This window comes from Amphibalanus amphitrite, unplaced genomic scaffold (genome assembly GCF_019059575.1).
Source record: "Amphibalanus amphitrite isolate SeventyFive unplaced genomic scaffold, NRLGWU_Aamphi_draft 000049F_arrow, whole genome shotgun sequence".
NCBI classification, from domain to species: domain Eukaryota; kingdom Metazoa; phylum Arthropoda; class Thecostraca; order Balanomorpha; family Balanidae; genus Amphibalanus; species Amphibalanus amphitrite.
Window position 1 is genome coordinate 1,092,965 of NW_024881545.1, and position 21,318 is coordinate 1,114,282.

Genomic DNA, 21,318 nt, shown 5'->3' on the forward strand with positions numbered 1-21,318 from the left:
CCTCAGAGCGTTGGCGGAGCGATGGAAACCTTTTGGCTGATCGGGAAGCATGGCAAGCTGCCCGACCGTCGCGTCGACTCCGACAAAGAAGAGGTGATCGACGTGATGGCCGAGAATCCGCACACCAACGCGCTGCGGAAGGAACGCCAGAAGCAGAAGGAACAGGCCAGCCAGAAGCAGTCGACCCTCTCGCGGGCGATGGAGTCGATCAAAGGACATCTTACAGGATAACGGACGGATGACGACGAACGGCGAGAGACTGGGAAGGAGCTGGACGAAGCACAGATCAATGCACACACCGCGCACAAAATGTAACCGGGGCTAGTGGAAATCGAGCGGGCGGACCAGGCCGGGCGCTTAGGACAGACCAGACGTCACATGTTAGTGTTTTGATGTTAATGTTGTTGTTGTTGCAATATGAAGTGCTGGTTATAAGTAGAAAAGTCGATGTGCGTTTGATGTTGGTAGGATAGGCGGAAGTGTTATGCGTTTGTCGTACTGCTATGCGTTTGATGTTAGGCTTTATGACCTGAGAGTTGGCATAGTGTTATGATTAGGCGTTGAGCAGATGCAGGCTCGTTTAGCGTTTCTCGTGAAGGCGTCAGTGTATGTATGTGTATGTGTTAGTGTCGCCGTCACGTGTTCGATGAAGACACGTGACGCCAGGAGGTCAGGCAGCGATGTGGTCGGTGTTCGCTGTGTTATTGTGTCGTGCTCGCTGTGCTATGTCACACGGCGTCAGAGAGGAGTGACGTCACCGGCGCTGATATAGTGTGACGTCACTGCCTGCTCTGACGCCCCAATTGACGGTGCGGGCTCCATGTGTGTGCAGAACGTGTGGGATCGCGAGGGACTCGCCAGTGCGCGGTGCTATGAGTCGCAAATATAAAATCGATGTGACGTAGCCGTTTACCTGAGCATTCGTATCGGAGGTAGGTAAGTGATTGCTTAACAGAGTGGTGGTGACAACATCAATTAGTTCGGCCCTGATGTTTCATCGAACTGGGCAAATAATTCATTAGAACCTTCAAAAGGCCATGAAAGTGCAGCGTGCAGCTTCGCGGGAAGTTCCTCGTGTTTCAAAGTCCTTCAAAGCACAAGCTCCTTTTATTTTTATCAAAATAAGTGCACATCAAAAACATTCATTCTTCCTATCCACGCCTGGTAAAATGAGTGAAAGAGGCCGACACTCTCAAGACATTTCTAAATTGCCCTAAGGGAGACATGAAACAGACGCGTCGACTATCACGCAGTTTGGGTCTATCAGAGCATTTCTAAGGGATTATAGCCCTCCCAGCTAATGTTATCCTCCCTTCAACAAAGTTAGCATGAGGACACTGCACTGACAAAGCCATCTGGGAACGGCAATCCGATCATCTGATGCACCCAACTACCGGCCACATCTTTGGTAAAGTCACACAATACACAAACATATTTGCACTCACAAACCCGACAACATGAGGAACGAGATAAAGTCGCTATGCATGTCTTTTTCTGCTGCTGACTGTGATGAAGCATTGCAACTCAGTCATGGTTCATACAATTTCAAAGCTGTTATACCTAACGATTAGGCTAGGCGTCCAAGAACTTCCAGCTCCTCGGCCGCCGATCGTGAAATTTCTACCATATCTGAAAGAGAGTTGAGTTCAGCAAAGCTGAGAGAAGTTGGCAGTGTGCCTGTGTGCGTCAGCAATAGACATGGCTAAGAGAGGACAGAAAAACAACTGTATGATGCAAGATACTAAGGCAGGTTCCTGACTGATAAGAAGTCATCGAAGTTCGTAATAAAGGGTTCATATGTCATCTTGCACTCACGCATTCAACAGTGCATCACAAACCACCATCTTCCCCGTCTTTGTTCTAAGACTCTATTCCTGAGTGTTGGCAAGGGACGAATGATCCCTAGAGTAATTCCACCTTCCCGTGGCTCCCGACTCCACATGATTGCAACTAGTCCATAAGATCATGATGAGGCAGGTCAAAGGCTGCCTGAAGCAAGAAGTCGTCGATGCGATGAGTATTGAGGGTTCGCAGCGCCTTTCTGTAAGATGTCATGGGTGGAGGTAAGACATTGAATAAATATCTTCGTAGACAGATATTGATGCTGTCCTATCCGAGATGCGACGGCTTGCACAACTCCAATGGTACGCCAAACGGAGCAGCGTCATGGCCCCTTCCATATTCATATTTTGCTAAACGCAACATGCGAGCCACTTTTCATTGGTTCTTATCCAGCTGTCAGCAACTTAGGCTGCAAGACCTTGAACGTGACTGACGCCACCAGCCGGAGTACAGCCAGATCAGTGCAACAATCGCCAGAATCGCTACAACTGTCTGGGTACCTTCTGGCCACCTGAGAACCCGTGCTCTTCAGAAGCACACGCGCTCGTCATTAGCACTTTTGCTCTTCACAATTACCCGCGTGTTCTGCAGTAGCATCCATGCTTTTCAACAGCACCTTGCTCTTCAGAAGCACCAGTGCTTTTCAGAAGCCCCGCGCTCTTCTGACCCACCAGTGCCCTTCAGAAGCAGCCATGCTCGTCAAGCGTTCGTGCTCTTCAGAGGCACATATGCTTTCCAGAAGCATTCGTGTTCTTCAGAAGGAACCGTGCTCTTCGGAAGCAGCCGTCCTCTTCAGTAGCACTCGTGCTCTTCAGTAGCACATTTTCCTGATGTCAGTCATGCTCCCTAGCGCTAGTCGGTCTCCTCAGTACCATCCATACACGCCGGCGAACGTTTGCGCGGCGCGCGGCGCCACCAGGCCTCCAGCAGCGGCAGCGCTGAAGGCGGCGTTCGCGGCGCTGTTGACGCTGGCCGGCTGACACTGAGCGCCCGGCCAGGTGGCGCCGCTGGCTGTCGGCGGCGAGTACGGCGCAGCGGCGGCAGATCCGGCGCTGGCTGCCGGCAGCGCCGGACTGGCCAGCGGCTGGCCGGACGGGCTGAACGGATGGGCCGAGTACGAACCCAGGCCCTGGGAGTAGCCCGTGGGGCTCGTCATAGCCTGCGCCGCTGCTGCTGCAGAGGACGACATCCGCGGGCCGGCCGATGTCATTCCCGGGTACAGAGAGCCAGAGTCTGTGGGAGAGACAGGCGACGTCAGGTGGGAAGGCACCGAACTGGGCCACCGGGCACATATTGTGGACGCACAGCCGCAGTCACGTAAAGGTTCCTCAGATAAAACTCGATAAGCTACTTTATCGAAACAGTCACTCATTGGCATGAAAGCTTCACGTACGTCTTTTGTGAAGAAAAGACGTACGTAATGGGAACCAGTCCGCATCAAAGTTGACAAAAAAGTGTGAAGACTAAATGTGGCGGCCCCTAGCTGCCAACACGGTCGCAAAGTAACGCCAACTTACCCTGAGCGGCCGCAGAGCTGAACGGGTGCTCTGGCAGACCCCACACGCCCGAGCCGGAGGAGTACGACATGGGCAGACCGACTCCTGGGTAGTTGGACACGGAGCCGGGGCTGGTCATCATCTTCCGCAGACGTGCACGACGGTTACTGAACCAAACCTGCCGGAGGGAGCAGACAACCAGGGTTATAAGCGGGAGGACTTGTAAGATATAGTGTGAATAACTACATTAAATCCACAGTCCACACATATGTCATCACATGGTCCACGTTATCGCACTTCAGCATTGTGAGGCGACCACCGTCAAGAGGGTGAAAATGAATGCTTCTTCAGGGAGCCGAAATAAAGTTTAGATAAACATTCAGCACCTGAACTATACATAGATGTCAATCATGGACTTCAAGAACTGCCACCATTTCCACAAGCTGGGCTTTGTCTTTGTCGCCGGTACTTGACCCCAAACAAGCTGATGTCGCTCGCCGTACCTGGATGCGCGCCTCGGTGAGTTTGGTGCGCTGCGCCAGCTCCTCGCGGGTGTAGATGTCCGGGTACTGGGTGCGCTCGAAGGCCTTCTCCAGCTCGTCCAGCTGGTAAGCGGTGAAGGTGGTGCGCGAGCGACGCTGCTTACGCTTCAGAGCCAGGCCCGGCTCGGTCTCGTCATCGTCCTCGGAGCCGGCGTCCGACTTCACTGCAGGACACAGTGGGCGGTAAGATTGGGTAGAAGCGGTGTCCTTAGACGAAAAGAGGCGAACGAAATTGACGAAAGAAATCATATAGCATGTTCTTGGAATCCTACGGCGTGACCAAGAGAGATAACACTCGGTAGCGGACGCTTAATCTCTCGCTTCAGAGTAAAATAAGCCGAAAAATTGGGCAGGGGAGCTTGCCAAGCTAGCGAAACAGACCACCCATTGTGTTTCTGGCTTTTGTTTGTGCTTTATTGTATGCTTTATTGTATGAAAATAATTACCTTGCTCCTCATCTTCCTTCTTCTTGACCGGTTCGTCGTCATCTCTGCCTCGCAGCAGGCGGGAGATGGCGCTTACAGAGGGTGCCGTCGTCTTGTCGCAGAGTCCTTCCTTCACCAGCCTGAGGGCGAAAGGACACAATGCGATTAATCAACAGAAGCGTGGGAAGTGCATCGTCATAAAGCGGTTATGTCAGGTGGTAAGTGTCGGTCCGCCTTCATATAAACCCGTAAAACAAGCAAAGTCATCCTATCCTCTCGACCGATTTCTATTCAATCTCAAGGAGCCTATTTTTGGTATAATCATCTCAATCTTTGTTCCCCGCTGACAGAGTCATGGGCTGGCCGCGTCATTACTAAGCACCCTAACATGACACCGGTCGAGAGGAGCGTCGTCGCTCTGCCGTGGCCATCCCGCTGACGGCGGGGCGTCTCCGGCTCTCTCGGCGCCCTGACGCCCCGGGCGCGGACGTGCTCCGGCGCCCGGTCACGTGCGCCCACCCGGCGCCCGCGGACACAGTCAAGTGACCACCCCGCCCCGGGCCGTGCGAGGGAATGAATGAGCCGGGATACCGGCGGACGGCGGCGGAGGAGCAACACTGGCGCCCGAGGGAAGCGAGCGCTCAATGAAGCACCGGAAGTGATTGGCTAAAACCGCACCGTTGCGGCGATTAGAAGTGGCCGGCTCTTCTGCCCTATCTGGGTGTTCTGTTCGATGATAGCTTCATGCTTCACACGGTCTTCTGCTGACCGTTACACATCCGCTTAGGTGATGAAGTGTCTCTTTCAGCAGAGCTTCGATTTGATTGCATAAAACGGTGCAGTGGTCCAGATTGCTTTCGCGTCAATACTACGCCTCACTCATCACAATGATTCCGAGACGCAGCGTGGCTTCGACAGACAGCATCACATCCAGAAAACGCAGGTCTCCGCAAAGTCATCCTGCCTTCGAGAGGAAAAGAGGGGAGGAAATGGAATGCCGTCGATTGACATGACCGTCTCTCAGCGGCTGCGAACATGTGCTCACCTGTCGCGGATCTCCCAGCTGAAGACGCCCGGGTTCTCCTTCTTGTAGTCGGCGATCTTGTTCTCCACCTCCGGAGTGGTGACTCGCGGCTTGGAGCCGCCGATCACACCGGGACGGATGCTGCCCGTCTCCTGGAGGCCGAAGCGGGTCTGGTCAGAGAACGATTAACACCTGGGGTTGCGCCGTATAAGGCATCCTCACCATATCTACTTCACCAGAATAGTTGTTTGGATAGCACGATACGTTGGACTGCCATTGTAATTGGCTTCCATCATCAGCTTATAGACATTCGCAATTATGATTGTATATTTATCGTTAATGTACGATTCATAGCAAAACATGATACTGATTATGTCCCCTATCTTTGCATATGAATCTAGAGGGTACCATTTTCTGCGAGTCGCCATTTCAATTTAGAATCATATACACATCACATGGCTGCTGGTGATATGCTTATTTGATATGCTTATACCGACCCTGGTGCCGTTCCCACCTGATATCGGTTGAGTATTTTGGAGACACAGCCGTGTGAGACGCGCAACTGCCGGGAGATGACGCACGGTCGAACGCCGGCCGCCGCCATCTCCACAATCTTCATTCGGATGTGGTTGGGCAGCGGCCGGCCGTTGATGAACACGCCGCCCAGCTGGTTGACCCGGCCCTGACCTGTGAACGGACGGGACGGCAGGTCAGACACAGGTCACATGGTGAGAACACGGGGGACGACGGGGGACGAGAGATCGTGGGGCGCAGAACCGAACCGCTGAACCGGTAGAATTCAGTTCAAGAACTGCCGACCTATCCACACCGTCGGGAACTTTACGCCTTTGAATTCAAGAACATATCCGACCGAGAAAAGGAGGGATGAAGTTTCCATTGCATATGTTTAATGCTCTTCTGGGAGATAACAAATGAGGCGAAGGATGTGACGGAGTGAAAGTGAAGAAAACCGATCAGGTAATTTTGCCTTCAACGTGGCTGACGGTTTTTCAAGATCATTTTGTCGATTGTCGTGTATCTCAACATGTAACATCACATCAGTTCTCACTTCTCTGTGTGGCTGGATAGGTCAAAGTTTTGCGAGAACAGTTCCTCTTTGTGTCCAAACAACTGCCAGCGCCGCCGGACAGTTAACAGCGGCACCAGTGCCGTTACGGTCTTCGCCACCGAGCGTCATGCCACGGTCGTCAACATCAGCCGTCATGTCACGGTCGTCATCATTTAGCGTCACGGTCCGCAGACCAACGGCGGCTCGGTAAGTTACGCCGCCATCATTGCGCCTTTGGCGAGCGATAGCTGATGATGGCGTCACCTTCGGCCCTTCTGATGATGGTGCCATCGCTGCTGATGATGGTATCAGCGCTGGTCGGATGATAGTGTCGACTGTCAGATCTATGAAAGTCGCGACATCAGAGGTAGTTACTTTTTTACAACTGCTCTACATTACAAGTATCACTAAAATGAGCCAACATTTTACTACATGTCCACCCCCACTCGGCACTCCCAACGGGTTTGCCTCGTTCTACATCTCTGACCGAGCGCTGGCGGTCGCCGGCAGCCCAGACAGCGGCGGTGAGTTGTAACACTCTCGTGATCTATGAGAGCGGCACGGTCGGCCATCGCTCAGCCGCCGGCGCACCCGTGTCGTCCTCTGGCAGATGACATGGGCTCGAGAGACGTCAGCGAAAACAAGGCGTGATGAAGCACGCGCTCCCGAGAGAGGTTTCAGGGCAGCATAGATGGGAGACGGGCCTTTGAGAACTCGGGAATAATTGTAGCTCGACGCGGTTAACGGTGTTTTACAACCCCAGTTTTGATAAGGTTATGATCATATTTTGAGATTTCAAGAGGTTGTTTTCCATTTCCTGGTGTTGGCTTTTATCGAGACGGCTAAACAAGTGAGTAGTGACACAGACCAGCGACCAACTCCTTGACAGGCGAGAGCACCTGTCATGTGTTTGCAAAATTATCTGGACCGTCGAACATTCAGAAGTCAGAACAGCCTCCAACATCCTGTCGATTGGCAGCCCTGTTCGACACTTACTTCTCATTTAGTCTGATCGTCCTGTGGTGCCGCGGTCATGCTCCGGTCGACCTCGGGCAGCAGGCAGGCCTGCAACCTCGACCTTAGGGGAGCTGTCGCCTGTCTCCACACCGGGCACGAACCTCTTACTTTGCACTCCAACCCCGTCTTTGTTCCTGTCTTTCAGTCGTTGGAGGCCGGCATTCCCCCAGCGGTGTGTATCAAATATCAATTGGTGACTGGACACCGATGTCTCCCCTTCCCCTCCAGGTCTATGCATCAGTCCTTGGACAGTGGACATTGATGTCCCCAGCGCTGCATTACTTTTCAATAGAAAAACATAATTCTAATAAAAAGTGTTAGTGTATTTCAAACAACCTGCGGCTTACCTATCAGTCGTTTGACACCGAATACCGATGCCCCGTCCCTACAGCCATGTGTATCAGCCTTTGGACACCGATACCCCCACCCCCCAGCCCCTGTGTATCAGTCTTTGGACACCGGTGGCCGAGGTCACATTATAGCCCGCGGCGGCGGCACGGACGGCACCGGCCGGCGCGGCGCTAGCGCCCATTGCCCGGCTAATGATCTTGTTTCGGCGCGTTGGTGCGACAATGGTGGCGCGCTGCGCCGTGCTATTGTATGCCTGGCGCGGCCAGCGGCCGAATATCATTACCTGGATCGATGGGGCAGGCTGCAGCGAGCGAGGCGGGGCTGGGGAAAGGTGTGGGTCGGGGAGGGTTCGAGAGAGGGGTTGGAGGTGAGGCCGTGACCAGCCCCTCTATTGGAAAGGCTGAGGATTAGGAAGGGATCATTTTTAGGTACCTTTAAGAGTGGCTTCATTTTCATAAGGTTTAGGGAGCTGGAAGCTAATTCAGAATGTTCATTAATATCACCATGCAACTAAACTGATTTAATAGTGATAATGAACGATGATCAGTGATCACAATGTGATGATGATATGGTTGGTGGTGACAATGCCGAACAAATGAAGTTCGAGCGTCAGCATTTTCACCTCCGATATTTTTTGCCTTACATATTTCGGTAGGTTTCGCTAGCTGCCATTCATCAGCTTTCAGTCAGCTCAGACGACCTGGGCTGTCGATCTCTCCAGTTCCCCTATACCTCCCACCAGCCGCTATCCGTGATGGAGCCCATATGTTGGAAAGCTAGGCGCCGCTAATCTCCGTGTCACTCGCACACTGACGTGTTAATCCCGCGTCAGCACAGGACGAAACAGCATCGGCTTGATGACGCCGACCAGGGTCGTGAGCTCGGTGCAGGTGTACATAGGGGAGACCAACAGAAGGCCTCACTCTGTGATAAGGTGGCGACGAAAACGGAGAAGACTTTACGGCGGTGGTAGAGTGGGTAGAAGGCCAAAAGTAGGGTATAAGCCGTGATGGGTGTGTGTTTAGAGACCAAAAGTGATAATCGACTCCAGCGACCAACACCTCCTGAGCTTATACGGAGTGCCATTACTGACTGACTTGGCGACTGGCTCAAGCGACTGAATTCTGACTGACTGACCGTTATATGCCAACTCTGAGTCAGCAGCTACTGCCGCCAGTTACTGGCATGGCCTCTGCAACTGGTGGCAGCTGCAGTCGCCGCCTTCTGCAACTTGCAGCTCGGTGATGTAACGACTGTTCACCGAGCAAGCAGTCATGAGGAGGCGGGAGGGATGGGGACGAGGTAACGGTAGGCGCCGCAGGCGGCCGTGGGGCTGCCAACATTGCTTACTCTGCAGTCTGCTTGGTGTGTCCTGTTCCACAGCCCATATAAATGGGTGTGCCATGAGGACCGCCCATGGAGGCGTCTTGGTCTGAGCCTGACCCATGGAGCTGGACGAACTATTACCTATGTCGAACAAATATTACGCAAACAAGCAATAGCAGCGAGAAAGGCGGGAGGATGCTAAATAAGTAGGTAAGAGATGTTGGTGATCACCAAAAAAACATATCCCAAGTCTTCATCGACGAGACTTGAGATGGGTTTCTCATGCATTGCATTGTCTACAAGAAAGGGTAAACGGCAGGTTTGTCTTCCAAACACCACTTTCTTTCAATATTCCTGAGTAAGAAATAATAATCTACACGGCATGCTAATTTGGTAAATTCTTGACCACTGTCCACCCCACATGGAGTTCCCTTCACTCCACCCCGCCTCCCCGTCCGCTCCCCCAACTGATCCATCACCTTCGTCTCTCAGTGCCGCTCGCGGTCCGGGACAGATTGGACCGGGGAGGAGGGGGAGGGGACGGCGCGTCATCTGGACCAATATCCGGCCATCAGTGGAGCACAATCACTGATAAATGCCGTCATCATCACACACAAAGCCGGCCATTACGACACGTTGCAGCGCCTTCCGCTAATTGGTATTAATAGGTACTAGGAAACAGGAGCTCGGGGAGAAATCATTAATTTACTGGGGCAGTTCGTTTTTCCATTAGAGTGTGCGGTGTTGGGTAGCTCGGCGAGGTGGCGGCGAGGTGGCGGCGGTGGCGGCGGAGGTGGCCGCGCGGCGGCGTCCTTTGAAGTCGGCGTATTTGAAGTGGCGGCACGCAGTCTGCTGAGGGGACCACCTCCGTCCGGCTGCCGCTCGGAAAGGGTGGATTAAATTACCGGGGCGCAGGAAATGGGATGGGGCGGGCGGGCGCAGCAGCGCCACATGCCACCCTGAAGTGGCAGATAAAATATTTAGCGTGAACACTAAACTGAGTTAGCATGGCTCGAAACAAGACGTGGTCAAAGGACCATAGCATGTATCTTTATTAATGTCTGTCTTCTCAAAACGAGCAAGACAAAGCAGCTTAACCCTATTAGTGGCAGGGGGGGTTGTTTTTATCCACCCCTCAGGTTTTTCGGGAATATCTCCGAAACCGCTGAAGCTACGATGCTGAAATTTTCTGACTTTTCCTAAAACTAAATTGGGCACATTCCCTGAAAATTTCAAGTTCATAACTTTACCAGGGGGCGCTCCAGAGCACTGGGAATTGGGGGGTCCTATTCGTGAAGCGAGTCATTTGGGCGAAGATCACGATGCTGCACCAGTTTTACGAACAGTGAATGAAAGGTATCATGTGATAACATATACAGTTATTGTGCATCCTCTTTTGACACGTTTTGCTATAATAGGCGGATCCAGGCGTCCAAAAAGGGGGGTTATGTTTTACCTCCCAACATAGGTGCCCTGACACCGCCTATGCATGACCAATACAATTGTAGTCGTTCTCTCATAAGAAAATTGTAACATAACAAGACCATTACCACCCTTTTTAGAAACAGTACCAACAAAAACCTTATTTACTATACTTTTTGTGTACCCCCAATCTCAATGATCTGTATCCGCCTATAATTTTTGAAAATGCATATTTTTAGGATCCATGTGAATTCCTGGTTCATTCTCTATCGATCGGCAAACGTTGCGTTAAGATTGGTTCAGAAACCTGGCCGTGATAAACAGTCTAAAATGTATCTGCAATTTGCCCGTTTTTACCCCCCTCTACCCCCCTATTGACATTTTTTAATTTTTATTTTTTAGAAATGTAGATCACGTTGAGCGAAATCAAATGCCGTTTGAATTTTGAAAATCGGCCCATTAGATCTCGAGATATCAAGGGAGGTCGTAAACAGCCCCCCCCCCCCCTGCCACTAATAGGGGTAGCCAGGAGCCTGCCACTAATAGGGTTAAATGATAATAATAGATTTATTGCATACGTTTTTGAAATGTTTTTACCCAGAGCATCAGGGCATGGACAGAGTCACGGATAAAAACTTAGCTAACACAGATTACATTTGATTTATTGAAAATTGTATTTTATCGAATTGGAATTATATTTGTTTGTTGAATTGTATTTGATTTCCCATGCCTTTTCCTCTGACGAGCCCCTTATCTATCGCTCCTGCCGGATCCCTCCTCCACCTTTCTGAACCCCAACTCCGCCCCTGCCTGCCCCCCTCCCCACCTCGGCCCCGACGGCCCGCCGCGCCGTGCCGGGGCACACGGCTCTGGAGGAGTCGCCTCGCCGCCCGTCCAGACTCAATAAAGGTGCGCCCTAACTGCTGAAACGTGCCGGCGGGCAGACGGCGGCAGATACGGCCTCGCGCGCGCCGCGGCACCTCCCCGCCCCGGTCGGCGGTCACCCCGCCGCGGCACCTCTGCGCCCGGGCGACCCCGCCCCGGCGACCTCGCTCCCAGGGACATGGGTGTTGCTGGTCACACGCTGAGTGAACCATCATGACCGATCACAACACTGTCAAAACCAGGGATGCGGAGCAGTGGAAATTTCAGACAGCTTCGGCTCCGGCTCCGGCTTCGGAGTAATAAAATCGGCTCCGGCTCCGGCTCTGGCTCCGGGTGAAAGGTCATGGCGGCTCCGTTTCCGGCTCCGGCTCCGGGCAAAAATGTGGGGCCGGCACCGGCGGCTCCGGCTCCGGCTCCGTACCTACCCCTGGTCGCAACACTGATTGAATGATAAATAGAGCATCTGTGCAATTTCATTTTTGTGCGGTCATCAAGCCTAAAAATATCCACGCAAGATTGATGCGATTTAGGTAGGTATCGCTACCTAACGCTGAATGACAGCGCAGTACGAATTGATGAATGTTTCTGATATTCTATTTTATAAACGGTGAAAGGTGCCCGGCCCGGCAGTTGTGCATCAATCGACTGTGCTGTTAGGTGTTGTTCTATGCAGTTATATCATCCATGGTGAGACTATGCACAGCTACTGTGTTGCTTGCCCGTCTGATATTTCACGGCCGGCTATGCCGAACTCTAGCCACCTGGGCGGGTTTGGCCATCTGATCCGGCCAGCTCAGATCGCTGATTGGTCTGCGGATGATCCGCTGACTCAGAGGGGGAGGGGGGGGGGGTGGGTCATGACTTCAGGGGCTCCGATGTCGACGGCACGTGAGGAGTGTGAAGTGTCGACTGTGGGAGTGTGGATGCCATTGTGCAGAGCGCATTATAGTACAATGCAGTGGGAGTGATGTGTTCTTGTGTAGGTAGTGTTATTTGTTTTATCAACACTGAAACAATTTCACTTTACTCTAAAAGCGCTTTCCTTGCTCCTTGCCTATGCTTACGAGCAATACGTTATACGTTGCCCCCTTTAGCCGGCCATTCGACATCACCCGGCCCACAAAAACGGCAGTCGGCAGGGGCCAGTAATTAAATGATGGCCACCGCGGCATACACAAAAACAGGGCTCCGTCACCCACCCCTGCCCTCCGCCCTTTGGTACCCAATCGTCAATAAACGAGTAACAGACTGTCCCGGGCCGAACAGGGGCGGGCGGAGGGCCAAGGAGGGCGGACGGAAGGATCAGCCGACACAGGAGTCGCTGAGCAGTCGTCACTCCGGACAGGTTAACGACTATTGTAGGCACGCTCCGGTACCTGATGACAGTGATAGGCGGCCCAGGGTCGGATTGGAGGCGCCGACCGAGGTCAGCGTCACTAAATTATGTGCACCGGTGTTAAACTGTCAGTACGTTTTGATGCTTACACCTGAGAGGTCATTTTGTAATTAACTGCGATGGTGGTAATTGGTATTGAGCTAGCGAAGATTGTTTGCCGACGCCTATTTTCTGATCATTCGATGTTGGTGTTTCGTTGGCTGGATAAATGCAGGGACTGAATATTTTGAGCATAACCCCAATTGACAACATGCAATGGTGAATAGGGCATGCCTAATTCAGTCAGCCGGTAATAGCGTCCTATCTGCAAATTAGACTCCAAACTGAAATGTATTCTTGGTAAATAATCAGCCAAAGCGAAAGATGCAAATTGGTACGTAATAAGGCACAAAGGGGGATGGGAACATAAATGCACACTCTCAGCTCCTTCGGACAAGCCTAACATTCGTAGTAATCAGCACATTGACCATCAGGTGATCGGTGATCCTCTGTTCATGATATTTTGAAAGTAAATGCAGCCATTATCCCTATCCATTTATATCTGCTGAGCATAACTTTATGAATGGCTTCATAACCTATATCTTTAAGTCACATTAAAAAATAAATCAAATTTTTGCCAATTGCATGCAGACAATAATAAAAAGAAAGATAAAACATTAACCTTCTGGCTTCCACACGTGTTTACAACACCTCCCTACATGAGCTTCCCAATGACCAATCAGGTCCAGATTGGGCTCCCTCCGTTTATTTATACCGTCGATTCATTTTCGAGAACCTTTGTTCTATTTTTGCGGTTGTCTGTAAAATAAATAGCATTTGCATTTGTGTAGAAAATACTAAACTCATATTGATTGAATTTGAGGGATTTTTTCGACTAGGAAAGATCTGAAGTTGTGGCAACACACATTAATGGAGATTAAATACGAGAGGGAAGCTGAATATGTTGATTACGGGAACAAAGTACTGTCACTAAATCATGGGCTAAATGATATATGTGTATCATGAATACTATGGATCTAAATATAATATTATAGATTCATATCCATCCACCACTCAAGTGCTAGAATGATTGTTCAATGCTCATGACTGTATATTTAGACATGAATATTGAAGAAACATGCGACTAACTGAAATGCAATAGGAGGCTGAGACTCTTTTCTAGAAGAGCGTGCCTTCCTACTCTTTTGGTCAGGGGCGTGGGAACTACTCTCAGACTGGGGGGGGGGGGGGCACACCATGATAGAGATCAACCTAGGGTACCCCCAAATCTAGTTTTCTCACCGGTTTCAGGCCACTTATATTTCATCCCTTGGCTTTTTCAACAAGAAAAAGAAAACATTTGCAAAGAAGTGCAATTTTTCGTCTCAAAGTTGTGGGGCACAGCCCCACGGCACCACAGTGGGGGGGGGGGGCAAAATGCCCCCAATCCCCCCGGTACCCGCGCCTATGCTTTTGGTACTTGTAATACGGTGCTTCAAAACAAAAAGGCCGTCATAAATCAGGAATTCCGCGATTGAAGGACAGAGGGCAGGCCGCAGGGCCAATGCAAGAAGCTCTGGTTAGCTAGGGTTCTTTCCTTGTGAAGCCCTAAATTTAAATGGTTTGTACTAAAAGCTTTAAAATTTATATAAAAAGCATTAACTATAACTTTTCGGAAAGTATCAAAATAAATTTACACGCAATCTGAATTCGCAAGCTGACTGCAGTCTTCTTCCTTTTCATCTGTAGGACTGATATTCCAGCTTACCTACCTACCTTTTGTGTGTATCAGCCTTCGGTAAATACTAAATAGCCCTGGCACTTTTTATGAATTCAGTACAAACCTTTTGAATTGAAGGATTCACAAGGATAGAAGCCCCGCTAAGCAGAGCTTGCTGCGTTGGCCGTGCCCCCTTTGCCCTGAGCCCTCCAATCACGCAATTCCTGATTCATAACAGCCTTTTTGTATGGAACTTTGAAGCACCACCGTATTACAAATACCAAGAGAGTAGGTAGGTACTAGTGATGTCATTTTCCAAAAAATGTCTGACCGATACCGACCGAAACCAAAATTTGGGAAAAATTTCCGACCAAATACCGACCGATAACATCCCAAGCCAAAATTTGACCGAAATTTGACCGAACTTCTATTTGCTATTACTCTACCCCAAAATTAAAATATTTGGTAAATTCTGATGGAAAATAATGGGAAATGGCATTTCAGTCCAAGTTCAGTCAATTCTTAGCCACTGCAAAATACATGTTGTGGTAGAAGTTACCTTGCTGAGGGTAGCAACACATGGACCTCAGCATTTCAGAGATTTAGTTGATTAGAATTGTCAAGAATCAATCAAGGAGAATGTGGGATAGTAGAACACCTGTGAAATGTAAATGTGATCACTGCTAAGTGCTAAGTGGCAAGTGCTAACTGTCCAGTCTTTAGAAACACATTTCAGTAATTCAAGTTATTTTTGTCCTTGCATTTTTGATGAGTGTATAATGATTTTTGTAGCCAATACTTCTTTGATTACAGGTGAAATTTTAACAGTTAGAATGAAATAGACGAGTTTCAAAATTGTGTGTACTTGTGGGGCCAACTGAGTCAATATCAGCCTGCTTGTAGTTGTGGTTGGACAATGGGTGGCTGCTGCCTGCTGTGTGGGTTGGCTAATGAAGTTGCCAAAATGTGGCATTTGGCATTTGGGGGAAATTTTGCAACTCTATCATTAACATCCCAATAAATTTCATTTTAACTAGGCAAAAATGGAATACTTTCTCTTTTTGAAAATGGTTTCACTGGCAGGGTGACCGAAAGTGTCCGATTTTTGGGGGGCCTGACCGACCGATTACCAAATCGGTCAGCATATCTTTTCGGTAACCGAAATTTTCGGTAACCGATTGACACCACTAGTAGGTACTTGCTTTGCTTGCAATAGCAATAGCAAGCTAAGTACAAGTAGGTACTTGCAAATACGCTCTGCCAGAAAAGAGAGTCTCAGCCTCCTATTGCATTTGAGAACTTGCATGTTTCTTGAGATAGGTACGTACCTACTCGTTTCTTTTCATTAAATTCGGTTGGTTACGGCCTGCGACCAACCGCAACCACAGCATACCCGTTCGGAGCCTCATAAAAATCGAGCGCCCACCACACCTGGAAATCCGGACTTGGGTAACTGATTTCAGAGTATTTAGATATCATTATTCAGATGATCCGCTTGACGTTATTCGTCGGCCCCATGCACCTATGAACTTTCACCTACCTTGGAAAGGGTATCCGACAAAGCAGGACTGCATCATGGCAGGGTGGTTGAAGGTCATCAAGGTCACCTGCCTCGGCCGGGCTCACTGTGGGCGTCACAATCCGATATCGCACGCGGGAGCGCCGAATCGCCGCGCCTTTCGCGCTCTAATGCGCCACAAAACTGGCGCGACTGAGGCGGTCTCGGCACGGGCCCGGCCTGGCTCCGCCTGCCGCGCGGCCCCGGCTCCGCCCTCGCCGCCGGCCGCCGGTTGGACGGTTCTGATTGGTCCTAGCGAGGCCCGGTGGGCGGAGCCAGTGGTAATGACAGGCAAATTGCCGGGCATTATCTGCGGTGACTTACAGGATTGGGGGAGGAAATGCGGCCGTGAGCGACCACAGAAGCTATAGCGCTGGGCTACGACCGGTGACGTGAAATATTAATTTGAGTCGCTATCATTAACGTTCAGGAATGGCTATCACACTGTAGTAATGACAATAATTCGCGGCTTGGTTACCTTTGCCGCCACCGAATCGGACGATTTATCTTGCCAACGATGCGGCGCGCCTGGCACCGGGCCGCACCGCACCAGCAGAAAGATGGACGGGCGAGCGGCGAACCGTACCACTGAATGTCCGTGCCGGCCGACCGACCTTTCCGCCACACCGCGCGTCCACGGAGTGAATCGAAACCGGCAACAATTAGCCGGGTCTGTAATAAATGGGTGGCCGCTGTGTCAGGTGCATGGGGACCATTCTAAGGGAGGCGATACATATGTAGGAGAAGATTTGCAGGCAGTCGGTAGCCGGTGTCTATTCGGAAATGGAACGGGCCGGCAATTTGCAGCGGCGGTGTCTGTGTGTGCCATTGAGGCGTCATGTGCACCTAATGGTGCGTGGAAAACCTGCAGCGGCGGGCGCGGACACGGGCGGAGTGTATGGTGCGCATCTACAATATAGTCGCCAGCGATGCTCCGTTCCGCTGCCCGGCCTAATATCATGTGTCAAACCGCGCTCAGCGTTGATGGGAGGATTCTACATTTTCATTACAAAGTAATGGCTCTCGCAACCTGAATGCTGCTCAAAGTGTGACCATTTTTTGCTTATGTTGTGAGTGGTTGAATCTGTCCCTGCTTGGGAATCTAAAAGCAACTTGCAAAACTAGTAGGCATCTAGGTAGACAACGCGTCATTGCTCGTGCTTACCTGCACATTTTTTAGCTGTTGGATTTGAAACAATGAGGGCTGTGGGGTTGGAGTCGGAGTCGGAGTCGGAGTTAGACTCATCCATCTCGTCGGTTCACAACACTCAACGGTGCACTTACTTTTATCTCAATCGGCCCAGTCGTTCTTGAGATGCAGAACAAAAGCGGTTCCTCACTTGCGCGCCTGCAAAAAGATCTAATTGACTTGTGCAGTTCCGCTCCTTGCCAATCCGACCAAATTTCATTGAGCTCAGCTACAGCCGTCCTTGTAGCTCAGCCGTTCTTGAAATGAAGGAGAGGAGCTCATAGGCGCGGGAACTACTTTCAGACTGGGGGGGGGGGGGGGGGGGGGGTGGGGGGCACACCATAATGGAGATCAACATAGGGTACCCCCAAATCTAGTTTTCTCACCGGTTTTAGGCCACTTATTTTTCATCCCTTGGCTTTTCAAACAAAAAAGAACAAACATTTGCCAAAAAAGTGCGGTATTTCGTCTCAAAGTTGTGGGGGCACCACCCCCACGGCCCTGGAGTTGGGGGGGGGGGCAAGCTGCCCCCACTGCCCCCCCCCGGCTCCCGCGCCTATGGAGGAGCTGCCACTGAACGTATGCACGTGCAAAATGAGACCCCAGCTGACTTGTGCCGGGCAGATCTCCGACTGGTCACGAACGGTGTACTAAGTTATAAATTTCGTCTCAATCGGCCCAGCCGTTCTCTAGATGTAAAAGCGCCCCCTGCATTTGTTTGAAGATAATATCGGGGGTTTCCCAAAATCTTGGAGTTACCTCTTTAGTGTAACGATTAGAATAGTGTAGCAGAGGTTCCAATCCGAAGTCAATCGTCCCCGAATTGCCTAATTTTCAAATGCTGGTCCTCCAAAGTTCCGTCCGTCTGCCAGCCAGTATTCCTAACTGTCAACATACCTATACATAGGTATACCGTCATGTATGCTTGAATAATTTCTCTATAAGCCCATTCCTCTTTCAGTCATCATTATCATCTCATCATTATCATTAGCTAGATAAATCTAGAGACACTTTCGATGCCAGACAAGCGCCCAATGTGTCATATATGTATGTACCTACTTACAATGTGCCTCTGTGTCAATGTGCCATATGTAGGAGCCTCTATGACCGCTTCAACATTACATGGTGGAATCTAAAAATCTGAAGACTTTTTCTCTTTATTTTCAAAGCTGGCGGCATTGTAGCACCAACCACCCGCAGTTAGCTGTGTGCCACCCATAAGCGTACCGGTTAATAACGATTTCTTTTACGAATATAATGTTCGTTTAGTGCAGCGATCGGCAGGTCATCCGGGGCAGGTCCTTACCCCTTTGTTGGGTTCCAGGCAGGGTTGTATACGACTCAATCAATAGCAATCAATTCAATCGCGACAAATTTGGGAAACCAATCAAATCAATCAAGTCAGAGCAGTTTTCGGGAATTGATTCAATCGACTCAAACGCGACAATGAAAGGAATCAATCAACTCAATCAAACGACTCAAACCAAGACACACATTAGGTTTTTTGCCCCACCAGAAAAGTGTCCATAGCAGTCTGGTGTACCTACCTACCTACCTACCTACCTACCTACAGAAGAAACATAAAAATATTGTCATTTAAAATTATAAATTGCCGTGCCATTCAAAGATTCTATGTAATAAGGAAGGATACCTAGTGATGGACAGGTGGATCATGATATTGAGGTTCAATGGGTAGAATTGGAGCAGACGTTTCATTTAATGGGTGCAAAATAACCCAGTAGTTGACTCGCCCCTTAACCCAAATCACCACCTTTCACCTAAAAGTTGTCAATTTAATTTTGCTCATATTCCAGCTAAGTCATTCAGGCCATCTACCCCATGTAAAGCCCCTGTCTGTCTCTTATGTGAGTTATGCTGAGCTCTTCTGAAATGAAACCTAAACATAAGGAACCTAGCTAGGTTTCATGCCACACTGACACCATATGAAAGTGTTGAAAATGTGCTACAAATTTGACAACTTCATTAGGTATGCTTTATGAAGACAGCAGGAAAGCAGGTAGGTACCTACTTACCTGCCTAGATGTGTCACTGGCTACCAACAGTACCAACGAAGGTAGATAGGTTATGTGAAGAATTCAAAACATTTTATTGCAATACAATTTGAAACTGTTAGGACTGGGGGATAGGGATGAGGATTAAAAATATATTTAAAAGGAAATGGAGAGGACAGGGACTCTGGAACCACAGGATAAGTTAAGGACAAAGGAAGTAGGAACAAGGAAAATTAAAACGCGAAAACGGCAAGGTGCGACTGCGAAAAAAAAAAACAAAGAAAACGTTTTGCCAACAAGTATGCTAAGCTTTTATAAATCCTTATTCTACGTCTTTTGATTTTTTGGTAAGGTGACGTCATTGATAATCATGTAGTATGGTACCTAGATCATCATAAAATAAATCGGTTGTACAACACCAATTTCGTTTTAATTATTATTTCATTTGAAATAAAACCACTTAATAATATTCGGTAAAATATTTTAAGGAAAATGAAATATATTAAATATGTTATGCTTAGGCTCTCAGGAGAAAAGGATCAACAAACGTTCTGCTGCAAATTAAACAATGCAGCAAATTTAGCAAGACGAAAACGGCGCTTTTGTTTCAGTTATTTTTGTAGGGGTTTCAGATATTCATAGAGTTTAGTGGGTTGTTTCTGAGGAGATGTGGAGATGTGAATTATTAATTAATCACACTTTATTAGTACCTATATAGGGCCTTGCACTTTATCATCTGGATTAAAAAAAAAACGTTTCCTGCTGAGTGCAGAAAGGTAGGTAGGTGCATCGCCAGGTTCTACCACCAGGATTGGAGCAGTTATTGCAGTTGAAAGTCAAAGTTGGCTGTTCATGTTTAGGCCCTGTTCTTTATTTGGCCATCTACCCCATATTGCAGTTGTGATGACAAGCAGTTTTCGGTGCAGTTTTGTGATCTTTGATGTCATCAATTGGTGTCATTATTGTTCGTCAACTAAAACGTATTTGAACTTTCCATTCAATCGACTCAATCATACGAGTCACTGTAATTTTCGGGAATCAAATCAGTCAACCAGTCGCTAAAGTCAAACGAGTCAGTCAACCAGTCATCTCGAAAAGTCAATCGACTCAATCCAATCAACTCAAAATACGCGTTGAATCAAATCAATCAATTCAATCGACTTGATTGGTATACAACCCTGGTTCCAGGCAGGGCCATTACCCCACCTACCAGACCCCATTGCTGACACAAGTAAGGTTACTGAAAACTTCATTGCTTTTCGTGACTCTATGCCCTGGCCTACGGCATCGTTATCTGCTGGGTTCATATGATTCATGTTAGGGTTTCATCATTTTTTTTCATCTGCTGGGTCTGTGTCTATGCCTATGGGTATTGCTGCACTGACATTTTTTTTTTGCATTCTGTGTATCACAAAGGTCTTGCGGCCAATGTTGAATTTACAATAACATACGCTCTATAGTCAACATACTCGTAGATATAGTTATGAAGAGGGATCTTACTCAGGTGATTTAAAATGCTCTTTTTTATTTCTCGGGAAATTCAAGAAGTTGAAATGTGTAAATGGTACAGCAATTTGACAACTTTGACCACAGAGCCCTGTAGTAAATAAACATAAGGATAAAAATGCAAATAAACAGATATAACTGTGGGAGACATCAGACAGAGAAGTTATCAATAGTTGATTTATTGAATGGCTGACTGAATTCATGAATGAATGGGCAAACGGAAAACAACAAGCTAATTGACAAACAAAAAAGGCTAGCAAATGGATGATAAAAAAATCATTGATTGATTGAATAAATGAATGAATGACTAAACAAATGAATGAATGAATGGATGGATGACTGACTGACTGACTGAATGAATGAATGAATGAATGAATGAATGAATGAATGAATGAATGAATGAATGAATGAATGAATGAATGAATGAATGAAAATGAATGAAAATGAATGAAAATGAATGAATGAATGAATGAATGAATGAATGAATGAATGAATGAATGAATGAATGAATGAATGAATGAATGAATGAATGAATGAATGAACGAATGAATGAATGAAT

The 21,318-nt window shown here is 48.8% G+C and overlaps 2 protein-coding genes across 2 annotated transcripts in view; one reads left to right on the forward strand and one right to left on the reverse strand.

Moving 5' to 3' along the window:
- LOC122377724 overlaps window positions 1-900 on the forward strand; it is a 34,213-nt gene extending 33,313 nt beyond the window's left edge. Inside the window, exon 11 of the mRNA XM_043358090.1 lies at window positions 7-900. Within this exon, the coding sequence (XP_043214025.1) occupies window positions 7-231 (225 nt within the window). The 3' untranslated portion in view covers window positions 232-900. The remainder of the gene's footprint in view (window positions 1-6) is intronic.
- A 192-nt stretch (window positions 901-1,092) lies between these two features.
- LOC122377725 (protein gooseberry-neuro-like) lies at window positions 1,093-16,195 on the reverse strand. Its single transcript, XM_043358091.1, has 7 exons — window positions 16,035-16,195; window positions 5,844-6,016; window positions 5,351-5,481; window positions 4,327-4,445; window positions 3,842-4,044; window positions 3,360-3,516; window positions 1,093-3,075 (listed from the first exon to the last, which is right to left on the reverse strand). Exons 1-7 carry the CDS (start codon window positions 16,090-16,092, stop codon window positions 2,708-2,710), a joined length of 1,209 nt encoding a protein of 402 aa, XP_043214026.1. The 5' UTR covers window positions 16,093-16,195; the 3' UTR covers window positions 1,093-2,707.
- Between the last annotated feature and the right edge of the window lie 5,123 nt (window positions 16,196-21,318).

Bases quoted from the DNA above. Each gene is read 5' to 3' on its own strand.
- LOC122377725 (XM_043358091.1), bottom strand. From the start codon at position 16,092: ATGACCTTCAACCACCCTGCCATGATGCAGTCCTGCTTTGTCGGATAC. The intron at 4,446-5,350 runs GTGAGCACATGT...TTTCGCCCTCAG, and splicing joins AGCTGGGAGATCCGCGACAG to GCTGGTGAAGGAAGGACTCT. The intron at 3,076-3,359 runs GTAAGTTGGCGT...TCTCTCCCACAG, and splicing joins CAGCTCTGCGGCCGCTCAGG to ACTCTGGCTCTCTGTACCCG.